Source organism: Mastomys coucha, unplaced genomic scaffold (genome assembly GCF_008632895.1).
Source record: "Mastomys coucha isolate ucsf_1 unplaced genomic scaffold, UCSF_Mcou_1 pScaffold15, whole genome shotgun sequence".
In the NCBI taxonomy this organism is placed as follows: Eukaryota; Metazoa; Chordata; class Mammalia; order Rodentia; family Muridae; genus Mastomys; species Mastomys coucha.
In genome coordinates, this window is record NW_022196897.1 from 153,327,247 (window position 1) to 153,344,589 (window position 17,343).

The 17,343-nt window shown below is 50.6% G+C and overlaps 1 protein-coding gene across 2 annotated transcripts in view; it reads right to left on the reverse strand.

Annotated features, from left to right (window-relative positions):
• Positions 1-717: 717 nt before the first annotated feature.
• The window catches only part of B4galt5 (beta-1,4-galactosyltransferase 5), a 50,383-nt gene continuing 33,757 nt past the window's right edge, over positions 718-17,343 (reverse strand). For both annotated transcript variants that reach the window (XM_031372822.1, XM_031372823.1), the window contains exons 2-9: positions 15,294-15,428; positions 9,922-10,035; positions 8,369-8,493; positions 7,445-7,561; positions 6,663-6,850; positions 5,926-6,048; positions 4,188-4,289; positions 718-3,746 (exon numbers count right to left, since the gene is read on the reverse strand). In XM_031372822.1, the coding sequence (XP_031228682.1) occupies positions 3,599-3,746; positions 4,188-4,289; positions 5,926-6,048; positions 6,663-6,850; positions 7,445-7,561; positions 8,369-8,493; positions 9,922-10,035; positions 15,294-15,428 (1,052 nt within the window). In that variant the 3' untranslated portion in view covers positions 718-3,598. The remainder of the gene's footprint in view (positions 3,747-4,187; positions 4,290-5,925; positions 6,049-6,662; positions 6,851-7,444; positions 7,562-8,368; positions 8,494-9,921; positions 10,036-15,293; positions 15,429-17,343) is intronic.

Consider the following 17,343-nt stretch of genomic DNA (forward strand, 5'->3'; position numbering starts at 1 on the left):
GAGTCCTTGCATTGAGATCTCTTCTTTTGGCCTTGTGTTCTCTATTGCAAAGAGAATACTGGGGGGGACAAAGGGGGTGGAGAGATAGCTCAGAGGTTATGAGCACAGGGATAAGGGGGTGGGTGGGTGGAGAGATAGCTCAGAGGTTATGAGCACGGACTACTTGCGAATTAGAATCGGGATTCAATTCCCACCACCAACATGGTGGCTCATGATCATTAATAACTCCAGTTCCAGGTGAGCAAGAGCTTTCTTCTGGCCTCTGTGGGCCCCAAGCGTGGAAGGAAGAAAGGAAGGAAGGAAGGAAGGACAGATGGACAGACAGACAGCAGATGGAGAGCTGGCTAACATGCCTGGAGGCCTGGACAGTAGTAACCACAGCACCACACCAATTCAGCTTGGTGGCGCACATCTACCAGAGGTCCAAGATCTTCAAGTACATATTCGGAACAAGTTGGTGGCCAGCCTTGGCTACAGGAGACTAGAAAATGTTTTTGACATTTTCTAGTCTGCACACACACTGGGAATGACAAACCTTCAATTCATAATAGTTTGTGATTACAATGTGAGCAGAATCTGGTAGAAAGCAATCATCGACTGCCCACCGAGAATGCTCTGGAACCAAATCTTCATTTTACTGGTGTTGCCTGTGTGTAGTGTTCTACAGGAGGGAGAACCTCCATGAAAGGCAGCTAGACAGAGAGACCACCACCAAAGTTTGGTTACTGAATATGTATTTTTTTACTGAAAAAATCATTCATAAATTAACATACAAAAATGTACAAACACATGAGTGAACAATGTAATGACAAGGACTATTTCTGTGAAAAGTGTTTTTAAAACATCTTTAGGTTTCAGTGCAAAAATGTACCCCTGGCACCTTTTAAAACAAAGAGCAAGCTCAAAACAGAGACAGTAATGTTGGGCTAAGCTGGCTGCGTCTGGCTGCGTCAGAGCCTCATCCATGGTGGGTATGTCAGTATATGAGCTGTGGCTCTGCCACTGTCCTCCGAGGGAGGGAAACCATGACAGAATCCCCATTTCAGCAAAATTAAAGTTTTGCAAATACCCCCTCCCACAAAGAAACCCTGTGAGGAGAGGCGCCTTGCACACACAAGGCAGGCAGTCAAGGCAGGTCGTGTAAGGGTCACTTGACTGAAGCACTGAATCATCTCAGCTGCCAAAGTACACCAAGGTCACACTCGATTCTCACGGTCATTTCCTTCAAGCAGTGACCTAACGCGCGTGGCCCAGTGGTACAACTCTGGCTGTGACATTTCCCACTTGGTACATGACTGGGTGGCCAATGACTGACAGTGTCCACAAGAGTCCACACTAAAAACAAACTTGGACATGATTGCAACAGAACAGAAGGGACCCTACTTGAGCAGACCTTTTTCTTTGTCCCCAAATCTGTATTTTCCTTCTTCAATCGAGTATCAGCCTTTGGCTCGAAAGGTACCCTGTGGCTAGTGTGAGAAGGCAGAGCTTCAGCCAGGACACATGCCGTGTGCACTGCACTGCTGTCCCTCCCTGGAACTCCCTCCAGAGGACACCATGGGCTCCACCACAGGGAAAGCATTCCTGGCCTTTGGTGTGGAAACAAAAGAATGAGGGAGCGAGGGCTGGGCTGTGTGACTCAGTGGCAGAGCACTTGCTTAGCATGGCGGGCCATGGGTTTCATTGCCAGCACTGTAAAACTAACAAAGGGAGGCAGAGGGTCGAGACCGGGCGGAACCCAGTCTTTATTGCTGTGTGTACCGTAAGACAAAGGCAGGTCAATGCAGCAGTGCAGCTCCTTGCCCAGTGCAAACAGATGACGTGGCTCCAGCGCTCTCAAGGGCAGGCACCTGCTCTCTCATACGAGCGGGGAGCACTCCACAATGTCATCTGTTCCCTAGATACCACACTATTCTACAAAAAGAACAAAAAACAAGAAAAAAACAAGGCCTGGCCAATCACTCCCACGGTCTGTGGGGGATCATCTGTCCTCAGAACCAACTGTGTGATGCAAAACCCCACCCCCATGTATCTACACCCCACCCCCACCCATGTAAACCATGAACTTCAAGGGCGCTGAAGGCAAAGAGGCAAAGAGCTAGAGGCCGGAAGAGGGCGCCCCTCACCACACACAGATCCCTGCTTTGGGGACAGCGGGCTGCAGGCAGACACAGTAAGCCCTGGCTCAGGAAGGAGGTGCCCTTCTCAGTGCACTTTAGGAACTGCTGTCAGGAAGCAGGGGAGACGCCTGCCTGTCAGAGCTCTGGTGAGAGCTCACCTGGGTCCTGGCTGACATGCACCCCAGGGCCACCTGCTCCCGGCCTGAGCCCCTCCCAACCAACTGCTTCTTAGCACAGCACAGCAGCTTCCTAGAATCTAAAAAGGGAAACGGAGAAATCACTAAAGCCAGCTGGTCATGCAGGCCCAGCCCAGAGAAACTGTGACCAAGTTCCAAAGTAAAAAGGGAACAGCCACCCAACAGCCATTGTGTGTGTGAGATGGTGTAGATTGTGTGTGAGATGGTGTAGAGAACTGGAGTGTGCTACACAGTACAGGCTGACCTGGAACTTGTGACATAGCTCACACTGGCTTCAAATCTGGGCTTCAGCCCCTGCCATCCACACTGGAGTGATAAGCCTGCGCCCTGGGCCTCTGCTTCCCCTCCCTCTGCACATCCCGCTGGCTTGTCCGGGTCTGTAGGACGGGAGAGCACTGTACCTCTAACAGCAGTTCCAGCTGAGGGGCTGAGTCTCCAGGAGGAAGACCCTGGGGGGTTAGGGGAGGGGACAGGAAAGGAGGGGCAGGGCAGAGAAGAGGGGCTGTAGTGACCGGAGGTTCTCTGTTCTGCCCTGCACCCACTTCCTTCCTAGACGACAGGGACTTGGGAGATGACACTCAACTGCGTGGGAACTGAGCTGTGTCTGCCACCCAAGGTGATCTCATAGATGAAGCCCTCACTCTGAAGTGGAGCCAGCTATAAAATTAAACTTTAAAAAGGCATTTTACATGGCTTATTTACAACCGCACTTCTTCAAGAAGTGACTGTTATGTGTGTCTATCATTCCAAGTCCCTCCCCTCCACCCTCGGTCCCCACCCAAAGCAGAAAAATTTTCTTAAAAAACAAAACAAAACAAAACAAAAAAACAAAACAAAAAAACAAAACCAAAACAAAACCCTAAACTAAGCCAGATGAAAGCCAAAGAGAACTGCAGAGATGCAGAGACAGGCATTTCAGTCGATCTGCTTCAGGCCAGGGGGCTGACCACGGACGGCAGCCTCTGGGCTTGGCCATCCATCTATCCAAGGGGCACCTGGCCCGGCCCTGCAATTCTACAGGCTGCAGCTGAGACAGGACCTGGGGTGGGACATCTGTCTTGTGGAATAGAAAGCCAGTGCTGATGACAGGTGTCCTCAAGTCTCCTGTCCCTGTTGGGCCCTCCAGTGAAGGCCTTTGTGCGTGTGCTCTGTGACAGTTGTCTGGAACCCTATGGTCCTGTGCTCCACTCTCTTCTGCCCTCCCGTGTTGACCCCCAGGATGGCGGATCACAGCCCGTCCAAGGGAGTGGTGGGTAGCTGAGTGCGGCTTCTCTCCGCATCTCAGTACTCAGTCACCTGAGCCAGCTCGGGTGTCAGGTTGACACTTATGTTTTTGTACAAGGCGTCATAGGTGACATTAGCAGAGTAGCTCAGGTTGTTGAGACCGTCCAGCCCTTGTCGCTCCTTTGACTTCCTCAGCAGAGCGTACCTGGGAAGTTGAGGACAGAGAGGGTGAGAGCTGACACCCCAGATTCACAAGTCAAGGGTAACCGCCTGGCCAGCCTTCCAGCATCTCATCTACAGGCTAGGCCCAAGGAAATGGGAGGCTCCAGAGATTACAGAGGACGGGCAAAAAGTAGTCCGGCTTAGAGCCCTAGCACTACCTTGTAGATACCTTCACAGCGCCGGGCTTAGCAGAAGGTGACCCCAACTCTCTGTCTGCAGAGGAGATCCGAGTATCTAACTCTCACCAATGCTCACCTAAAATGTCTACCTTGGCTACTCAGAACAGATGCACACACTGGGGCAGAGGGATGGTACAAGCCAGTAATCCCAGTACTGAGGATCAAAGGCAGGAGGATGAAGAGCTGGAGGCCTGGCTGAGCCAGGTGAGGGAAGCGATCGGCTGAGGACCACACACTGCACCCACCTGCCGAGGAACTGGACTTCTCCCCGATGATGGTGAGGGATGGACTTGTACTTTCCTGTGTCCCCTTCTGGCCGGCTCACAGAGTAGCCTGCATTCTGTACCCTGTCAGAACCAAAGGAACAACGGTGAGGCACTGAGACCCAGAGACTCGTAAACTGTAAGACACCTGGAGACCTCTGCAGCAACAATGGCCGAGCACCTTCCCCTGCAGCTGACTGAGCTGGTGGTTACTCAACAGTTAACAGCTCACAGGTGAGGGTGTCCATGCATGCTCAGATACGCTCACTCCTCTGTGAGTCGCTGGTCTTAGAGCTCTACCACAGCGACAGAAAAGTAACTAATATAGTCACCACTCTCGGTGCCTTTAAAAAAACAAAAACATGGTTTCAGAGACTGAAGTCAGTACTTTAACAACTGAGCCATCTCCTGGCTTTCTCTCTGTTTTTAAGAGAGTGAGAGAGACGGAGGGAGTGGGGGAGGGAGGGAGAGTAGTCGGGACGAGTGCATGCTAGGAAAATGTTCTATCCCTGAATCACACCCCAGTACCTGTCACAGTGTGTTTGTGACTGTGTAGTCACACTAAATATTGCATTATCCTGGAGAAATGCATGCGCATGTGAACACAGGATGGTGTATTCCCACAGGATGCTCAGCAGAAGATTAGCTAGCATTTCTGTCTGAGGGGACTGGGAAGATAAAGTACCGAGCTTGCAAGACTCAAGGTCTTGAGTTTGGATCTCCAAGAAGCCATGTAAAGGCTGGTCCAGTGCTGCGTCTATAACCCCAGCGCTGGGTGGAGGAGAGAGAGAGGGATGGGCAGCTCTGCTTGGAGTTCAGTGCTAGCTAGCCTGGCTCAAATTATAGGTCTAAGAAAACTTCATGTATATGGGTGTTTTGTCTGCATAGCGCTTTGTGCATGCCCGGTGCCCTTGGAGGTCAGAAGAAAGTATAGGATCCCTTGGAACTGGAGTTATAACAGATTGTTGTGAGCTGCCATGTGGGTGCTAGGAACTGAACCCAAGTCCTTGGCAAGAGTAGCAAGTGTTCTAAGCCACTAAGCCATCTCTCTGGCCTCGAATTAATGTTTAAAATTTTAATTCTGTATATATTTGTGTGTGGGGGTGGGTGGGTGGGTGGGTGGCACACGCATGTGTGTACAGGTGCCTACAGAGGGCACTAGATCCTCCAAACTAGAGGTGCACACAGCTGGGAAGCAAACGTAGTAGGTGTTCTGGGGAAACCCTTTGTGCTCTTAACTGCCGAGTCATTTCTCTAGGCCCCACGCTCATTAGTATAAAAAAGGTGTTAAGCTGTTATTTTATTTTTACATGTCAAAGGGGAAAATGTGTAGCTTTTCCCCTTAATGGGACATAGAAACTATGTTTTAGTTTGAGTTAGAAGGGTTTTCTGATGTTTAATGTTATAGTTGTATAATTTTTAAAAACAAACTACAAATATTCATCTGGCTTCCAATATTCATCTCCATCATGAAAGAAAATAAGACACCTGCCCCCTAGAACTCAGTTCAGGAAGGCTGTGCAGGCGCTGGCTGCTCCCGAGGGGGAAAGCTGGGCATGAGCGTGCAAAGGTGCAGGGGAAAGACATCCTCAGCCGTCCACTGGCTGCGGGTGGACACGTCATTCTGTGAGCTTTCCAATGTGGCTGCAAGGGTGCTAATGACAGCTGTGGCTCCTGGCGTGGGAGACTGGGTGGTGCTGGGGTGGGTGGGGCCGTATACCTGTTCCACAGGTCGTCATCTTCTCCGCCCCAGCCCCAGAAGGCATTAGGAAAGCCATTGATTTTCCGAAACTGTTCTACAGTCAGGCCGCTCACGCCACCAAAAAACTCTGTGTAGGGAAGCCTGAAAAAGACAGCGCAAGGTTAGAGGTCCAGAGCTGCGTTTCCTTACAAACTTGTCTGTTTTCCTACAATGCTGGGGTGGAACTTAGAGGCTCATCCAGCCGGGCAAGAGGACTGAGCATCACACCCTAGGCTGCTAACTGGTTTGCAACAAGCTCAACTGCACAAGAGTGCCAACTCACTCAATGTCCAACCAAGGTCACAATCAGTATTCAGTTACTCCACTGCCACCACGGGCTGTTACTACCCAATCACTTCACACCCCAGTCACAATATAGTCCACGTTTCACTTCACACCACTTCACACCCCACACTCACAATATAACCCACTTAACACCCAATCACAATATAGCCCACTTCACACCATTTCACACCCCACTCACAATATGACTCACTTTCCACTTCACACTCCCACAGTCACAATACTAAGCTACTTCACACCCCACAGTCACAATATGAGCCACTTTGCACTTCACATCCCAGTCATAATACAGCCCACTGTCCACAGTGAGCAGAATGGTGACAACTGGGAGCTCTGCACCCAGGTCCACACTGTGCAAGCCACTCATCAGCTGGCGCAGCTTAGACTGGCCTTAGGGAGGAGGCAGCACTCACAGGTACATGTATTTGTCCAGTTTGGTTGCAAAGTGCCTGGGCATCTGTCCACAGCCATAGTAGTTCCGGTCACTCTCTGGTATGTGATCAACGTCATGGAAGATCAGACAGTCCCAATCCAAGTCCTTCATGGCTTCTTGAAAACCAACGTTGAAAAGCATGGCTCGGTTAAAGGGCTGGGTGCCAACCTAAAAGAACAACACGCTCCTTAAGCGAAGACCTGACTGCCTTCCCCGTATGGAGAGACCTGTGGGCCCACAGAGTCTGGGCAGCGCGGCTCAGCCCACAGTCCAGGGAGTCCGCTGGATTGTGCCTTGTTTCTTCAGAGAGCATGGCAGTAGCATGTGCTGCCGCTGAAGACGCAGCCACGGGTCACACAGGGGCAGGCCAGGCACGACCAAGTCTCCAGCCTAATTGCTCACACAGCCCTCACGTCCCTCGCACAGCCTACCTACTTCATAAACACGAAAGATCACTGAGCTCTCCGGGGACAAATGTCTGAGGATTACGAATTCTGAGGCAGGTAGAGACTGGTTTACACTAGTTATGGCCTAGTTAATGCATATTAACCTTCGCTTACCCTGGCCAGTACCAGAGCACATACTCAGGAGAGGCACAAGGAATTGCTGGTTGGTTTTTGGTAACTTGACACAGCTGAGAAAACAGCTCCTTGAGAGCTGGGCGGGTCTGAAGAGGAGGGCCCAGCTCATCTGAAGACAGTCACTGGCACCACTCTAGATCTCACGCTCAGAAGAAAGAGAAAGGAACTGCGGACCACTCACTTGCTCGATCACATAGAAGGCAAACTGCAGGCGCTGGCGCTGAAGCATGGGGAGCAGGTGTCGCAGGAGGACGGGGAGGTGCTCGTGGCGGTTCCGGAAAGGGATGAGGATGGCCACCTGCAGTGATCACAGGGAAAGGGGTCAACAGTTAGCTGCTGGCTCCAGCTCACCAGCAAGTTCTCTGCATTGCTACAAAGTTGCATACCCCTGGATGTGCGACCCGTGGGGACTGCTAAACTCGCCCCTGACATCCCTTAACACTGACCTGTGCAGGCAAGGCCACCCTAGAACTGCCTGGATCCTGTCTAGACTGTAACCTTTGGAATTACATATACCCATGGTGACCCAGCATAAAAGTCCCTCCAGAGGCGTGCAGACACCAAGTGAGCAAAGCTCTCCGACGCTGCACACACTGTGCATTCCACACTGCGCATCTGTGGACACCTGCTGCCACTGCACTAAGCTAACCCTGGCTCCTATCACAACCCTTCCCTTCACAGAGCCAGCAACACACAAGCACTTTAGTAAACACCTGCTTGAAGAATGGCCGTAAGCTGCTGTCTCTTTCCTGATACAGCCATTCTGCAGAGGCCTAAGTGTCTAGTTGGAGACCTGTACTGCAGTCCACATATCCTCTAGTAAGCTGGGAGGCCAGGCAGGAAGCACTGCTCTGCAGATGCACAGTCCACAAATGTGTCAGCTGACCTACTGGCCCTCCCTCCTGCAAATAGTCCTGCCTGGGAACAAATGGATTCAGAGCCCCTAGACAACATAAGGGTGTTGCCAATCTCTATGGCTACAGCAGTCCTGGGGGAAACATTTCTCGAGAATGAGAGGCAGGGTGCAAGCTCCCTGACGTCATGGTTCTCGAACCCTGACAATCCCAGATGGGTTTCCAGCACCTGGGTCCGACTCATAACCCACCTTCCACCGAGGCACACAGTCTGCAGGCTTCCAGTGCCCTCCAAGCTTGATGGCCGGGTCTCTGGAGAAAAGCTCATGAATATCATCCATGCTGATCTCACTCATGTTTATGTCTATTGGGCCCTCTGCACAGAGAGGGAGGAGAAACAATTAGCATTTCCCAGCCGTCTGTTCATCTCTCTTTAGTGTGTCGCTACCATCTGGCAAGGAAGCATACCGAAGGGACACACACAACACCTTGGAGACCTGCTTCTGCCAAGGTGGGGAAGAAGGGAGGATTCAAAGTGAGAGAAGCAGCTCTTCCTGAGCCCTGGGCCTGCTGCAGGGAGCCCTACACACTCTCAACACACCACTGGCCCTCAGCAAAGCCTCTTAAGTGGCGGCTGAATTCATCAGAGGAGGAACAGAGGAGCAGCACATCTGCCTTGTCAACTCCATCATAAGCACAGCCCGCTGCCTGCCTCACCTCCTCCACCAGTGAGTAGGGACTCTGACTAAAGGTGGCCACCCTCAAAGCCCAAAAGTAGAGCATTCATCTTTGACAAAGCCCCAAACCCATGACACTGTGACAATCAGTACTAGGGAAGCCAGGCGTGGGGGCTTTAATCCCAGTACTTGGGAAGTAGAGGCAGGAGGATCTCTGTGAGTTCCAGGCCACCCTGGTCTACACAGTGAATTCCAAGACAGCTAGGAATACTATCACTGGGATTAAAGGCATGGCTACCATGCATGGCTTTCTTTTCTTTGCTTTTTTTTTTAAAGATTTATTTATTTGTTTTATGTAAGCACATTGTTGCTGTCTTCAGACACACCAGAAGAGGGGATCGGATCCCATTACAGATGGTTGTGGGCCACCATGTGGTTGCTGGGAATTGAACCCAGGACCCCTAGAAGAGCAGTCAGTACTCCTAACCATGGAGCCATTTCTCCAGCCTTAATTTTTTTTAAACCAATATTTTGTTAAGAAAATAACTTCTAGGGCTAGAGAACTGGCTCAGTGGTTAAGAGCACTTGTTGCAAAGGACCCAAGTTCAGTTCCCAGCACCCATGTGGAGGCTTACCACCTCAAGCACATGTGGTGCACAGACACACATGAAGACAGAACACTTGTGCACATAAAATAATGACAATCTAATTAAAATGATAAGGAAAAAGAAAAGAACTTGTAGCAACTATCCAGCCATAAGTGCGGTAGGAGGGAAGTGTGGGATAAACCTGACAGGATGGAACAAGTGAAAACAAGAGTGACAGAAAGAAGGTGGGGAGATAGGGCTCCTGCATCAAACCTCTTAGAACCAGTGATGATAAAATGACAAAGCCAATGCCCAGATCTTTCCTCAGGACATCTTACGAGGGTCATTACACGGGACAGAACACAGTACCACCAAGCATATCGGGCAGCAGCCACAGGTTTAGCGGAGAGGGGCTGGTTCACAAGGAATTCCTACAGCCCTGATCCCAGGACAGGGCAGGGAGCCATTTCAGGTCACTGTCTCCCTTTTCTAGTAACAGAAAGCTCCCCGGAGCATAGGAGGTGAGCTGGAGCTACTTACTCATGGAAGGGAGTCTCTCTGGGCAGGGGCTGCTGGCAAAGTAGGTGAAGTCTTCAGGGAGAAACGTCGTGGCTGGGGGGAAGGCTTCACTGTGGTTCAAGTCCAGATGGTAGTCTAGGGAGGGAAGAGAAAGGCAGCTCGGATGGGCACGGGTGCTGGGTGCTCCAGCCCCTCAGAGCACTCTGTAGCTGGTGGGAGCAGGTTGTTCGGCGCTGGAGCTAAAACTACAAAGCCATCCAGAGGAAGGAAGCAGAGGGGACGGCACAATGGCTCTCTTCCTGCTTAAATTGGCACCAAGGGCTTCTGGTACTCAGTTTACAGCTGGTGGGACTCAGCACTGCCAACCCCCGAGCAGCAGCCTTGGTGCCCACACTTGTTCACAGCAAAGCACACCAGACCTGTTGACCTGCTGACCTGCTCTGGCCACCTCCTCTATGGATTCTCTCTGGCTCACCAAGAGCCACGCTGAGCTTCCTTTCCTGGCCTCTACGCCTTACACCTTCGAGTCCTACATCTCCAGTTACTTGCCATAGCCGGATGTCAGTGTTACTGATCTAACGATGCTGTGATCAGGACTTGCCATAACCGGATGTCAGTTAGCACTCAGTGTTGATCTAACAATGCCGTGAACAGGACTTGCCATAACCAGATGTCAGTTAGTGCTCAGTGTTTATCTAACGATGCCATGAACAGGACTTGCTGAGGCGCGTGGTGCTGGGTTTTTTTGGAACCATTCTCATCTTCTGCCACTTTGGTTTTACATGGAGTTGCTCCTGGTTCAACACTGTTCCTGCCCTCTGCGCTACCTTCCGGAGAAGGATGAGCACTTCCTGCTGAGAGCACCCCCAGGCCCCTCAGGACAGCCTTCACCCCACATGCAAGACTCAGCCTCATTTTTGAAAGTTCTATTTCTTCTCAGTATGAAGCGGTGCTGCAACAGCTTCCTAAGGGGTGTGGGGTGTAGAGGAGCAGCCCGATGGTCAGAGCACGGCTGCTCCTACAAAAGACTCAAATTCAGTTCCCAGCACCCACAGCTCACAACTATCTGTAAGTCCAGTCTCAGGGAGACTGTGTCCTTGTCTTGCCTTTATGGATGCCATTAAGTTTCAAACCTTGAACAAGAGGCTGAGGTGCCTATTAAACATATTAAAGAGGACCTGGCCTCCAGGTTCTCCCAGCATCCCTCAGTCCCTGTTTTTGTTTTGTTTTGTTTTGTTTTTTGGTTGTTTTTAAGATTTATTTTATTTATTTTATATGTATGAGTACACTGTAGCTGTACAGATGGCCATGAGCCATCATGTGTGTAGCTGCTGGGAATTGAACTCAGGAATTGGCCAGCCCTGCTCACTCCAGCCCAGCTCGCTCTGGTGTAATTCACTGTAGCTGTCTTCAGACGCACCAGAAGAGGGCTCATTACGGGTGGTTGTGAGCCACCACGTGGTTGCTGGGATCCGAACGAATGGAAGAGCAGTCAGTGCCCTCCCCCTGCTGAGCCATTTGGCCAGCCCAGTCCCTACCTGTTCCGGGGTATGGCTGGCACACCCCGCCCTCTTTCCTGAACTCTGTGGCTACTCTCCTTTGCACCTTGGCCTCCTGGCTGCTGTACTTGACTCCCCTCCCCCCTTCCCTTTCCCCAACATGGCTCAGGGTCAGGCTCACTCTGGACTCTCCAGATGTGTCAGCCTCTGGCTATGCTCACCCTCACGGCTATAAAGAATGTTCTCCACCATACCTAGAAACAGTCATGACCTTTCCCTTCCTTTTTATTTCTTTTGTTCAATCAGACACGAGTGCAAACATGGAGCACAGACACACATGCAAGCAAAAACACTCAAAAATACAAAAGACACATTTAAAAAAGTAAAAAAAAAAAAAAAAAGAGGTAAAGAAACCTGGTGGTGATGGCACATGCCTTTAATCTCAGCATTTAGGAGGCAGGAGGAACTTTGAGTTCAAGGCCAGCCTGGTCTACAAAGTGAGTTCCAGGACAGTCAGTGCTACATACAGAAATCCTATATAGAAAAAAGTGGAGGGGGAGAAATATGTGATTTTGAAACCTAATGTATGTGAGAGCATGTGTTCTCACATGGTTCATGGAGGTTGCGTGACACACTACTGTCAGTTCATGGAGCTGCCTGAGGTCCTGGGGACAGTGGCGCCATTCAGATAGTCACTTTTCTCTGAAAGCAGACAGCTTGCTCCCTGTTCAGGAACTGCTGACAGTTCTGCTGTGCTGGGAATCTACTTCCAACTCTACGGCCATTCAGTGGGCCTTTCAAGCCTGGAAACTCAGTGTTCTCTGGTTCTGGAATGCTCACTGGTCTGTTTCTCCTTGTTAGAGTGGGAAGGCAGGCAGCTGTCAGGGTGTGGACATTAGATCACATGGCAGTGTGTCCTGGCAGGGTACTGTGACTCAGTGGCCCCACTGTCCTCTTCAGGTGTTCCACTGGATCTTGTAAGATTCCCCAGAGAAATCTGTTGTAGCCCTCGGCCATAAGCAGTCCTGAAAGTAAGCACCCAGGCACAGAGCCTAAGAGAGCACGCACCCTCATGGGGAAGCTGCTTTACATGTGTGGGGTTCTCAGGCTCCAGTTCCTCATCAGGCTGGGGACAAGGCTCTGAGTAGCAGGCTGCTTAGCCAGTTTTGGCTTTCCTAGATCTTGTATTCTAGGCTGGTCCTCAAACTTGCTGTGACCAAAGAAGGCCTTAAACTCACAGTTCCTAGCTCGCCTTTATTCTGATTCCTCAAAGTTTGGGACACTGGCCATTCCTGAGGTTGAAGGACTCTAGGACACTCTGGGGACTCTCTGGACAGTGAGGCTCCCCTGTTGTAGCATTCTCAGCCCTTTACGCATACTTCCCAACCCAATTTCCCTCTGTGGTCATCTTATTCTTAAGGTTTTGTACCTGTAAGCGCACACACACACACACACACACACACACACACACACACGCGCGCGCATGCACATACATGCTGTTCCCATCATCTGAGTGGGATGTAAGAGCGTGTCAGCAGAGGACTCTTTTCCAGGGAACTGATGCTGCCACACGGGTAAAAGGTCCTGGCATCTCCCTCCAACTAGGCTCAACAAAAGCACCAAGCAGCAGACTCCCTCCAGGACAGGGCGGCCTGCAGGGCAGAGCTGCTGCATGCAATTCTTTTGCACATCACTATTTTGTGAGAATGGCCTCTTGTCCCAAGCCTAGATTCACACAGGTGCTACAAACACTAAAGCTGGCTCTCATTCATTCTGTGACTAGACTGGAGAACTTTCAACTCTAGAAGAGGGCATCAGATCTCATTACGGATGGTTGTGAGCCACCATGTGGTTGCTGGGATTTGAACTCAGGACCTTCAGAAGAGCAGTCAGTGTTCTTAACCGCTGAGCCATCTCTCCAGCCCCGTTATCTTTTTTTCTTAAAGAATACTGAGAGGCTTCCAATAATAACCTAATGGCTGATACTTTACTTGTCACTGGACCTGTCTTGGAGCTGGGGTAAGAAACAGAATGCTTTCCTTTTGTTAAGACTTTTTTTTTTTAATGTGTATGGGTGTTTGCCTGCATGTGTGTCTATGCAGCAAAGATGTGCCTGATGTCTGCAGAAGTCACCAGAAAACTGTAGTTACGGGTGGTGGTAAATTGCCACCTGGGTGATGGGAACTGAATCTGAGTACCAAGAGCAGCTGGTGAGACCCTCCACTGCACCAGCTCTCCAGCCCACCCAACCCATGGATTACACCTCTGCACACCAATCCTATACTTAACAGGAGAGCAGCATTTCTGCCCTGGTGCTGGGGATGGACTTGGGGCTTTGTCACAAAGACATGCATTTCAGGTTAGTACTTCAATAACTGGTATTATTTTAGATGATTGAGAGCTGGGGAGATGGCTCAGCAGCTGAGTGCAGCTGGTTCAGTCCCGCCCACTTGTAACTTTAGTTTAAAGGGACCTAACACTCTTTCTGGCCCTTGTGGGCACCTACACACATGTGAGCTTGCTAAATAAATAAATAAATAGTAAATAGTAAATAAATCTTGTAAGAAGGAAAGCAGCTGAGAGCAGTGAGGTGGTGGGACCCACTTAGTGGGAGGGGAGAATCAACTCCCATGCTCACTCCATGGCATTCTCATGCCCCGCCCCCAGCCCCTCAAAACTGAGGCTGAGTGCTAGGATGGCCTCCCCCACACTGAATGAAGGCGTGTCCCTGGGTTTCAATTGTTAACTGCTGGGCTAAGTGCTGGTGGAGTGCTTGGTCTTGTGCTCTCTGTGGCCCACCACCAGCTCTCCTTGTAAAGCCTTGTCCTTCCTCACCAGTCCAAAGATGATTCTCTGAGATAATCATGTTAAAAAGCAAGCTGCTGGGGGCTGGAGAGGTGGCTCGGTGGCTAAGAGCACCGACTGCTCTTCCAGAGGTCCTGAGTTCAAATCCCAGCAACCACATGGTGGCTCACAACCATCTGTAATGGAATCCAATGCCCTCTTCTGGTGCGTCTGAAGACAGCTATAGTGTACTCACATAAAATAAATAATTCTTTAACAACAACAAAAAAAAGCCAACTGCTGAAGGTCACACAGCCCTCAAGGCCAAAGGGCAACCCAAAGACATGGATCGGCATTGTTCCCATGACTGGTTTAGACTAGAATGTGGCTTTTTGGAGAATAAAGAGCAGGTGGCTAGGCTGGGGGAGATGGACCAGGCCAGAAGGACTCAGGGATAGGAAAGGAGGAAGGTGAAGTGACAGAGCAACATGACGGGGCCACAGCAGCAGGGCAGTCAGGCTACACTAGGCTAGAACTGAGTGTGCCCCAGCAAAAGGCCAAGAGCCTCAAACTGTACAGACGTCTCTGCATCCTTATTATTAAACCTTTTGCTGGGAGCAGGTCCCCCAAACGCACCCCCCCATAGCTGGGTGTAATAGTGAACACCTTTAATCCTAGCACTTGGCAAGCAGAGGCAGGTGGATTTTTGTGAGTTTGAAGCCAGTCTGGTTTACACAGAGGGGCACTGTCTCAAAACAAAATTAACAAAAAGCCATATTTTTAAAAGATAATGTTGTGTTCAGAATAAAAATCCCAGCACTCAGGAGGCAGAGGCAGGCAGATCTCTGAGTTGGAGGCCAGCCTGGTCTACAGAGCTAGTTCCAGGAAAACCAGTGTCACATAGAGAAACCCCGTCTTGAAAAACAAATCAAACACAACAAAAAAAGAAGAAAGAAAATGCAGCCTTCTAGTCACCTCACACATCCTAAACAGAGCTTGGGTGGCCTCTGGACTAGCCCATCTTTTGGCACATTCTTGTGGAGATAACTCCTGCGCCCTCCCTGCCTCTCCTGGGAGCAGACACTCCTGGGGCCCTCTTGTCGGGCTTACCTGAGTCATTTAGGCTGCTGTTCCTCTTGGCATAGGCGCTGCGGACCACCTGCTCATACACCTGGGCACCGATGGTCCTCACATTGTCCCGAAGCAGGATGCCCTGAGCCTGCACCATGAAGAGGTAGGTGTTCACTGCGGAGAAGGTGGAAGAGGTGACTAATAAGCACGGGCAAAAGCATCCATCACATGCTGGGGCTTTCTCTCCTTTTGAAACTTTAAAGCTTCTCTCAGCTCTAAAACCATCTCTGGTCTCATCTCTGTTTTCCACCCAGGATTCAGGACATTCACAGTTCTTGGGTAGGGCTCAGAAGGATTTTAGTCAACCCCAAGCAGGTGTAGAAAAGTATAAACTGCAGTTATGTCCCACCTGATCTGCAAACATTCACAGTGCCTTCGGCGACAATCAGAACAACCTCTACAGACCAATAAAAGCACTTTCAAAGGTCTCTGCTTGCTCTCAGCACACATCCACTTTAAACCTGCTCATCACTCAGAATGAAGCTACAGGGCACTCTTCTCCACCCCTACCCCCACCCTACCCCAGCACTGAAATCTGTGTAGAATGATGGAGTAAGATGTCCTGCCCATCCACCAACACCCAAGGCAGTAAGGCACGCACAGGCTGAGTGCTCTTCAGGTAACCTGAGCAAAAGATGTGCTGTGGTAAATGGGCCAGTCACCCTCAACTATCGTGGCTGCTCATTAAGGCTTACAGGAGGCAGCCACACCCCAGAAGTAATATGCTCTTTCCTGGCCAGCTACTCCACGTGACTCAGTCCCTGTCACAGGGACAGGAGTGGCTCACAAGTCTTCCCTGCTAGTGTCTGAGGTGGAATCTTTAACACTTGGCTGGCCTCCAAAGCGGCCTCAGGCTGTTGTACAGGGTTTACTGTCTTGGCACTCCTCTGTGTTCAGCACACATGGCCTTGGGCTGCCAATTCTGGCTTAACAAGCTGTATCCAATTGACGTGCATTGTTATTATCACTGTGCCCCACACATAACAGGCGGTAAGAACTGAAAGGATGCCAGGTCACTCCACTCAGCCAGAGCCTGATGCTACACTGGCAGTGGGAATGGCCCGGGACAAAGCATCTCTGTGGAGACCCCGGGCACTCAGCACAAGACTGGTCCGCACTGAAAACAGCGTCAGCACTGAGGCCAAGTGTGCGATAGGGCTCTGTGCTGGAAGACACACACTCATCCGCACCCTTCAGGAACTGAACAGATACAGGGCTTGTTCTCCAGTGGCTGGAGAACGTCAGAATCTTTACGATGTAGCTCTGAGAAGCTTGCACACAAGACCAACATCTCCTTTTCTATCACCTTGCAGTGCAGTGCAAGGTCATGGCAGGAGGGCATGCCACAGTTCATCCATTAAACACAAGACTTAAACTTCCCATGAGATCTCTCATTTGCTTCTGGGGCATTTTTCTATATTCACGTAACCAAGTCTTCCCTCATTTCCAACAGACTGTGACACCAGCCGTGGCAAAGCACCTTAAAACCAAGCTGTTCTTTCGATGGATGGGGGTGGGGTGCATGTATGCGCAGGTCTGTGAAAGCTACAAGAGGACAGGTCTTGAGTGTCATCCTCAGAACATCATCCGCCTCTTTTCAAATAGGGCTTCTCTTTGGCCTGAAGCTCACCAACTAAGCAAGACTGGCTGACTAGCAAGTACGAAAGCTGCTCAGGTCTCCCCTGCCTGGGGTTGAGGTTACAAGCACAAGCGTTATGCTTGGCTTCTTCACATGGGCGCTATGGATGGAAGTCGGGCGCTTTGGAAGCGCTTTACCAACTAGGTCTCTCTGGCCCTAGACACATGATTATGGAAGGAGCAGAGCATCTAGATGCTGCAGACAATCCTCACACCATGTGCTGCAAAGGTTCTGTCCACAGAGGGCCTCCCCTGACGGAGCCATCCCCAAGGAGGGCTCAGAAAGTCAGGTTCTTGCATCTGTCCCCAGGCACGTGAACTAGGCAGTCAGGGTTGGACCTAAAAGTTGCATTAAGCTCACCAATGACACCAATGTGGCTAGCCCAAGGGC